Source organism: Medicago sativa, chromosome 3, assembly GCF_051527215.1.
Source record: "Medicago sativa cultivar Bolivia chromosome 3, Bolivia_mono, whole genome shotgun sequence".
Taxonomy (NCBI): Eukaryota; Viridiplantae; Streptophyta; class Magnoliopsida; order Fabales; family Fabaceae; genus Medicago; species Medicago sativa.
In genome coordinates, this window is record NC_140751.1 from 15,792,984 (window position 1) to 15,801,529 (window position 8,546).

The 8,546-nt window shown below is 36.7% G+C and overlaps 1 protein-coding gene across 2 annotated transcripts; it reads left to right on the forward strand.

The window, feature by feature from the left end:
* The first annotated feature begins 3,240 nt into the window (after positions 1-3,240).
* Positions 3,241-7,303, forward strand: LOC146936084 (villin-3-like). Of its 2 annotated transcripts, XM_085751089.1 has the most exons (10): positions 3,241-3,599; positions 3,793-3,856; positions 4,334-4,433; positions 5,088-5,156; positions 5,372-5,608; positions 5,678-5,855; positions 5,950-6,082; positions 6,234-6,304; positions 6,540-6,635; positions 6,910-7,303. In XM_085751089.1, exons 3-6 carry the CDS (start codon positions 4,407-4,409, stop codon positions 5,795-5,797), a joined length of 453 nt encoding a protein of 150 aa, XP_085607215.1. In that variant the 5' UTR covers positions 3,241-3,599; positions 3,793-3,856; positions 4,334-4,406; the 3' UTR covers positions 5,798-5,855; positions 5,950-6,082; positions 6,234-6,304; positions 6,540-6,635; positions 6,910-7,303. The 2 variants fall into 2 exon arrangements, with proteins under 2 accessions (XP_085607215.1, XP_085607216.1); XM_085751090.1 differs by lacking the exons at positions 6,234-6,304; positions 6,540-6,635; positions 6,910-7,303 and adding an exon at positions 6,115-6,223 and having other exon boundaries at positions 3,243-3,599; positions 5,950-6,029.
* The last annotated feature ends 1,243 nt before the right edge of the window (positions 7,304-8,546 follow it).

Genomic DNA, 8,546 nt, shown 5'->3' on the forward strand with positions numbered 1-8,546 from the left:
ATCGTCAGAAGCTGCCTCATCAGAAGCCATTTCACCAAAAGCTGAATATCAACTGGATTTGCAAAGAATCAAGAATTGAAGAATTATCAATGCAAAAGCTGTCTATTGGATTCGAAAACACAAACAAAGGATTAGTGGAGTTTGGAACGGTCATTTCAAAGGTGTTTGAAGGCGTGTGTTTGCAATTTGGACGAAAGCGTTGACATTGTACTTTGTACGAATTGTACAACCACGTTCTCCACTACTCTGTTTTGTGTCTGCGCTTCAAGACAAGAAAACAGCTCCAGAATACGGTCTCGCCTGCATATATGTTCCTTTGGATAAGGAATGGTTTTCAAATTTGTTCTTCATAGGACAACAACCAAATCAGGCAAAAGATCATTGGTGAAAGATCAAGCTTCAACAACGACTCTTTGGTGTGCTGGCAATTTCACAACGTCTCTTTCACACCTCTATATAAAGGATTGAAGACCTAGAGAATTGGTAATGCAAGAACGCTGAACGAAAGACTCACAAGATTTTCACAAGTACCAAACCTCTGCTGAAATTGTTCTGCATTCACTTAGAATTTCTGTGTCTCAAAGTCATATCTTAGAAATTCTTAAGTCCATTGAGTCTGTATCTGATTTGTATTGTGAGCACCTCTGATTGTATATCAAGTGTTCAACCTTAAACAATTTTCTGTGTAATTTTGTTTAGTTAGGAAGTCTCTTGCAGTTGTGCTTGAGCAGGAAGTCTCTTGATTGTGTTCTTGAGCAAAGGAAGTCTCTTGCTTGTGTGCTGATGAAGTAGTTTTTGCATCAAACAAGATAAGTATTTTTGTATCGTCTCCACAGGGAATAGTGCGTTATCAATGACAGTTTAACATCGACTATCATTCCAAGTATTAAGAGTACTTGTTTGTTTGAATTGAAATGTAACTAGCTAAACTAATTGCAAAAAGTAAAAGTTGAGATAAATAAGGATTGAAACTTGTTAGGAGTAGCGTTCCTTAACCAAGTGTCACACGTAACCTAATGATCCATACGAATTCTAGCTTTGTAAACAACATTATCACAATCAATTCTAAACTATCCTTCGTGTCCAAAGTGATATAATTATTTCTAAGTTATCGTTTAAACATTCGTGTCCAAATTCCTTAAACGATAACAAAGTCGATCGGATGACTTAATCGACCGTGTCCAGCCTGATTAAGTATCCGAAAGCATTTCACTCTTGATTATGGTGATTATCACAAGATTAACAAAGATGTCAAGTAAGTTAACCTAAGATATATTGCTACTCTAGCTCAAGATTCAAGAGTTTGTGTCCAAAGCATCTTGAATCTCATTGAAAGCATTAACACAAGAATAACAACAATATTGAATATAAATTGCTAGAATCATATATTGCAAGATCAAAAGATTACATGTTTAGCAAGATCAAGTACCTCACATCCCAACAAAGGGTATTTAGCTACACATCATCATGGAAGCCTTGCAAGGATGGATTGAAAAGGAAGGATTCATTACACTTGTGATGTCTCAACAAAGAAATAAAGATCCAACTTCCAAAATCACTCTCACTCTATATGATCTACCTTATTTCTCCCTAAGAAATATCTACCTATGAAAACTATGAGAAAAACTAAGATAAAAACTAACTTAATACTTAGAAATGAGAGAAAATGAGCTTTTATACAAATCTGCAAAAGTCAATTTCGCCTGGCAGAATATTGCTCGCCATGGCGAGCTCAGTTTTCTTCACCAATGGGATTCTGCCACGTCACCAAAAATCAGATCAAACCGCCTTTCTTCGCCTTTTGCCTCGCCAGAGCTTCGCCTGGCGAAATTTCTCGCCATGGCCATCTCAGTGGCGAAGTGGCCTGGTTCTCTCTGGAAGTCCTCGCCATTTAGCTCGCCTTTGGCTCGCCATGGCGAGCTGGCCTTTGCCCAAATTTGTTGTTTTTGCACTTGCTTGATGTTTGGACACTCAATTCCTGCACAAATGGGTAGAGTAAGATGACTAAAGCGTAAAAGGTCAAAATTTCACTTTTCTCTCGGCTTTTCCCTGGATAACTTGTGAAACAAGTAACAAACGTGCCATAAATAAACATTAAAAGTACTACTTCCTGGCACTTATCATGTGCTTGAGCAAAGGAAGTCTCTTGCTTGTGTGCTTGAGCATTTGTAATCAGATATTACTCATAGTGAAATCTCCTTGGAAGTGCAAGGGGGACTGGACTACTTCCGGTTTGTGGAAGGAACCAGTATAATTGCTTTGTGTCGTTCTTCTTCTCTCTCTCTGTTTTATTCCGCTGCATTTAGATTCTGATTATCACTTCAGAAGCTGTCTCGCTTAGCTTCTGATCAGTGTGTTCAGTTTTTAGGAGAAACGAAGAATTTTTCTAAAACACAATTCAACCCCCCTTCTTGTGTTTTTCTCACCTTCAAAGAGCACCGGCAAAGAATCATTGCATAGCCTTCAAAGATGACACCCAAAAGGCTAGGTATAAAGTTCTAACCTCTAAACCCTTGCATCCTTCTAGATATCCTGATTCCCATTGTATGAATATGCTAGGCATTAGAGATGATGTCAATAGGTTGCTAGGAAGGTTAGGCTGGACTGATATGTTGACACCTATGCAGGGTTATGAAAATTTCACTTATGAATTTTTAAGCTCAATTGTTTTCACTAAAGATAAGTTGAATTTTAATAACCCTAACCATAGAGTTGTTTTTCGGTTAATGAATATTGATTATGACATGTCTCTTCAGCACGCTTTGCAAACGATGGGTTTGTTCATGATCATTGGGATCCTAGTTTAAAGTCGGTTGACTATCAACCCGCTACCTTTTGGGAACGCATCATCGGTCTTACATCTTTTGTCTCAAGGGCCAACAAAGCGAGTAACATTCATAATCCCGACCTTAGGTACCTTCAAAGGGTAATGGCTTTCACTATTTGGGGTAGAACCACTACTACAAAATATATATTTAACATCATAGGGGTTTTAGTTTTCACATCAGCAGAGAAAATACCTGAGAGAAAAGATACATACGGTGGCAATTTTGAAATTTTAGTAAACTTTGTAGAAGGTTTACACATCAGTGGAGAAAATGCCTGAGGGAAAAAATACATGTCAAAGAGTTTTCCCATCAGTGAAATAATGCATGAAGGGAAATATAAACGCGGTGGCAATTTTGTAATATTACTAAACTTTACATCTAATGTTTTTTCCATCAGTGGATACAATTAACTGAAGGGGAAAACAAATAATAATAATAAAATCAAACAAATCCCAATTTCTCTGTCTCGTTTTTCATTCTTTCATTCTAGATCTTCTCCACTCACCCAAACCCTAAATTCTCCTTTGAGAACAAGATGCATCAATTATTCACATGTCATTAAACGTTCACGCCGAGATGAACAGTAACCCGAAATAGGGTGTGTCTATCGCGACCTGTGGTTGTGAGTTTTCCGTCGCCTCTTGTGGCCAAAGCTCCGCCGCCGCTTGCCTTTCTTTCACGGTTGCTCAGCCTTCCGATCTGGTACGAATTTGTCCACGAATTAGCGGTGTTCGCGATCTGTCCTTCAATTCGTTTCTGGGTTTTCTCAAGGTGAGTTTCTAGGTCGATTCCGTACTTCCAGTTCATTTCAAGTTCTGATTTTGAGAGGTTTGCTGAGGTTTTAGCTGGGTTCGATTGGAGAGTTTCCTACTACTACCTTTATCTGCATGATGTTGTATGATTATCTCATGATTTGTTTGTTCTTAAATTTGTATTTCTTAAGAAATGGATTTGGTGTTTGCAGACAGTGTTCGTCGAAAAAGGAGCATTTAGCTATGTCTAACACTCCAGGGAGTGGGTCAGAGATTGTATCCTTTAAGTAATGGGTGATCTATAAAAAATAAGTTTTGGAAATTATATTATAAGTTATTTTTAAATTTTATTCATGAAAAATGTAAAATGTGAAATTAAAATAATTTTTTCTGTCGGAGAATAATCAACCCATAATGTCATTATGTATAAGCATATGTTGTTGGCTGAAAGCACGTAAATGGTTTTATATCTAACTCACCCATTATGTAAGAACCATTTGGGTTTGAAATGTAGAGAGTTCATAGATCCACCTTACTTTTGTTGAAATTTAACTTTTATTCGGATTAATGGGAGACAGGATCAATTTTAGACCAAATAATTATAGATGCTCTAATAACATCTCACGAGCCAAATAACCCAGAAGAAAAGTTGTTGGGTGAATGAACATGAATGGTTAAATATTTGACATTCACATTTCTTATATATTGAATATGCTATATACTTTGAGAGGTTTTAAACTTAACTTGTTGTAGAGGAACTGAAATATGGAGAATTGAGAATTTTCAACCGGTTCCATTGCCCAAATCTGAATATGGGAAATTCTACATGGGGGATTCATATATCATCTTGCAGGTATGAGCTACATCCAATATTACCTTGTAGTACACAAATCCTAGACTTTAAATGTTCTTATATTAATTATAATTTTTTTCTGGAATTATTAGTCTTTTTCTGTTACTGGATCAGAGAATTGAGGTTCAACAGGAAAAAAAAGGTGTCTTTATTGAATATCCCCCTCCAAAACCGGATCATATGTTTGTAGGTCAGGAAGAGGAAGATACGACAGTGTCTTCCCTCAAGAAATCCAGAGTCTAGCCTTGCCCATCCAAACATATTAACCAACTGAATTCTCTTACACTCTCTTCTTCTATGTACATTTTACCTCTGCTACAGTAGTTGGAGAGCTAGCAAACACTTATTACTTCTCTAACCCCTTTTCCTACCAAGGACTCACTCACAGAGGCCAGGCCATTTGACTCTTAGGGTTACTTACAGGCATTTCTTGGTCTTATAGAAATTTCATATAGTCTATTCACTATGGTCCAAAATATTTGACTGATTTTAATTTATAATTCTGGGGGATAGTTTCAGTTGGCATGGGGAAAGCTTTTATACAATTCCCTCTTTTGTAAGAATAGAAATATATTCAGAATGAACATAATTTCACTTTCTATGGAATATGTCTTTCACCTTATTTTATAAAATTTTTGGTGTTCATTCTTGTAGACAACACAAGGCAAAGGAGCTGCTTATTTTTATGATTTACACTTCTGGATTGGAAAGGATACGAGTCAGGTAAGCTTGGACTTCACTTTCACCCTTGTAATCATATGCTTGAAAAACTGTTCTTTTTTCGTCATTCACGTTTTTTTCAAAGAAGAACTTTGATACGTTAGTCCACCTTTTTATTTTCAAAGGGTTTTATGGTTCCTTGATGATTAGAAATACTCGCTTTAATCCCTTTTTGGCAAAAAGAATAGTCTTGGCTGACCTATTGAGCATTCTTGTAGGATGATGCAGGAACAGCAGCCATTAAAGCTGTTGAACTTGATGCTGCTCTTGGAGGACGGGCGGTGCAGCACAGAGAAATTCAAGGACATGAATCTGACAATTTTTTGTCATATTTTAAGCCATGTATTATACCATTAGAGGGGGGTGTTGCATCTGGATTTAGAAAACCTGAAGAGGAGGAGTTTGAAACACGCTTGTATATATGCAAAGGGAAAAGAGTTGTCAGATTGAAACAGGTAATGTGTTGTCTATTCGTGAACTTTTTTGATTCTGCTTGCATGTAATTTAAAATTATGCTTTGGCAGGTCCCGTTTGCAAGGTCTTCATTGAACCATGATGATGTGTTCATTCTTGACACCCACAATAAGATTTATCAATTCAATGGTGCAAATTCCAATATTCAGGAAAGAGCCAAGGCTTTGTAAGTGGTACAGTTTCTGAAAGAAGAATATCATGAAGGGAAATGTGACGTTGCAATTGTTGGTGAGGGCACTTTAGCTATTATATGATTCTGTTATCTGCTTTCAGAGGTGAGTTTGTTTGTTTGTTACTTGAAGAAAACTACCCCATATTGCAGATGATGGAAAGTTAGACACTGAGTCAGATTCAGGTGAATTTTGGCTACTCTTTCGTGGTTTTGCTCCCATTGCAAAGAAGGTAATCAATGAGGATGATATCATTCTAGAGGCAATTCCTGCTCAATTGCATAGGTATATTGATTTTGTTTTCCACTTTTCCTCAGCCTTAAGCTTCCATCTTGTTGTTAATGGATCTTATAGTTGCTTGATGAAAAGTTATATTGGGGTCCCACTCTCAGTATTGACTTGACAAGAAATCATCACTATCATGTATGTTCATCAGGATCAAATAAGAAACTCCAGTCCTTCCTGCCTGAGACCAGAGGACTCTGCCTCTCAGAGGAACTCAGCACTGTAAGATTTCCTGTTATGTTCTCCTGTCCTAACATACATATATAAATATATAAGTGACATGGCTTTTTTTATGTTTTAATCTTGATCATTTATGATAAGATGCAATGGTCAAGATTAACTCTTCTCACTTTCGTATAAAAATATCTATCTCACTTGATATATCTCTCTTACACACACAGACACTCACACAGTTAGCTATATATATTTATGAAACTTTGCCTTTAAACTTGATCAGTTTTCAAGAAGACCTAGACTCGGCACAGGAAATAGAGACACGAGAGCACAGCCATACAATCTGACTGCGCGCTGTGATGGGACTGCAATCTGACAGGTCTATTTCTTTCTCGATTTCTTTTTATTGGTATTCATCTAGAAAGTCGTTGCAGTTCCAGGCGTACATTTTCTGTGTAACATCAATCCCATTTTAAACTATCACACAAATCATCAATCACCCTCTAGAACTTTTAGTGTTTTGTGGTGTAGCGTGAGAGTTCTTCATTCATTATCAAATTGTTTCATTAACATCACGGACATATCGAATTTTGTTGATTTATTATCAATCACCCTTTTGTTTTAGTGTTTTAATTTTTTGGGTTGTGATTCAGGTTGTGTATTAGTTGATCAAAGCAATGGCTTTCAAAGAAATTCTGGTGTATGGATGTTTTATTTTATCTGATATGGACCTCTGCTTCAACAGAAATCTCATTAAGGTTTACTCTCCTAGATCATACTATTAAGTTTACTTTAAATGAAACTTATTTTAGTTGACTGAAGTGTATAATTTTGATCCATAATAGCTAGAACTAGATATTTTGTTCCCTTGTTATTGATTTTATATGAATTTGGGAATAAAATGTTTGGTTAGGTTGTAATTATGTAATTCTGCTGTGGCTATGCTTGATTGGGGTATATATATAATTTGATAAATATATATTATGCCCAAAGATGTTATAGCTTTACGTTGATATTACTATAATATAACTTCTTTGATTGTATTTATATATGCATGTACTTTTTTATATAAAAAATATTGATGTAGCATAAAAATATCCATAATTTTTTTTTTCTTATTTTTAATATAAAAGGAAAGAGGTCTCAAGCTGATATGGTGAGCAGTTTAAAAAAAAAAAACATTTTTTTTAAATTTTTTTTTGGATTTCACATCAGTGGGTAAAAGGACTGATGTTAAGTATACATGTTTAACTTCAGTGTCTACCATAAAACTGATGTGAAAACCTTGCTGTTAAATTTTAAAGAGAGCGTACCACATCAGTTCAATAAAGGCCTGATGTGGAAAAAAAGATTTCACATCAGTTCGTACCTGATGTAAAAAGGTGTGAACATACCACATCATATCACTTTACATCGGTTACAAACTGATGTAAAAAGTCATTTCCAACTGATGTAAAAAATAATTTCTGTAGTAGTGAACGGAGTTACGTAACATTAGAACCATGAGCTCTTCATGTTGTGGGCAATGCTTTATGACCACCCCGTGAACACTTGTTTCTACATGCTTGATTACCTTGACTTTGTAGGAAGAAGACCTGCTGGAAAGGGAGATATAGTGGTAGGTGGCATCATCACAAACATAGCTCGGTGTTTTGGAGTGAAACTTCATAAAACTGCTATGAATTTCATAAAACTTCATCCACCCATGCAATACCACCTCAAGCTTAATGTACCTATTATGTTTTTACTTCCTAACCCATCTCGGACTACCACTGAGGTGGAAGAGAATTGGTTGTATGTTGATGATGAGCAGGTACTTGAAGAGCAAGATCATGATGCAGGAGAAGGTGCTCACTTGCACCATAATGAAGGAGAATGTGCTAACTTGCACCATGAGGGAGAGCACCATGACCATGAAGCCGGAGAGCTAGATGACAATGCAAGATGGGAATGGATGTGAACCTAGGTTGAGAGAATAAGCACCGAGCAACAAAGGCAAGGTGTAGAACTTTTGGGGCTAAGAAATTATGTCCAAAGAGGCAACCGCATGTCGGAAGAAAACAATGAGATGCTCCAAAGGATGCTGCACCACTTTCATCTCCAAGGTCCTCCCTATGGACCTCAATGAGAAAATGTGAGCTTTCCTCTTCCTCTCCTCTCTTCTCTCTTTCTCCTACTCTCTCTATCTCTCTTCTACTTCTTCATCTTCTTTTATTTTCTCTTTTTGAATCATTGAGGACAATGCTTCCCCAGAGTGTGTGTGTGTGTGTGGTGGGGGGGGGGGGGGGGT

Excerpts from the sequence above, each read along its gene's own strand:
- LOC146936084 (XM_085751089.1), top strand. The coding sequence starts at position 4,407 with ATGGGGGATTCATATATCATCTTGCAG. Across the intron at positions 4,434-5,087 it reads ATTCATATATCATCTTGCAG|ACAACACAAGGCAAAGGAGC; the intron begins GTATGAGCTACA and ends TCATTCTTGTAG. Across the intron at positions 5,609-5,677 it reads GAGTTGTCAGATTGAAACAG|GTCCCGTTTGCAAGGTCTTC; the intron begins GTAATGTGTTGT and ends ATGCTTTGGCAG.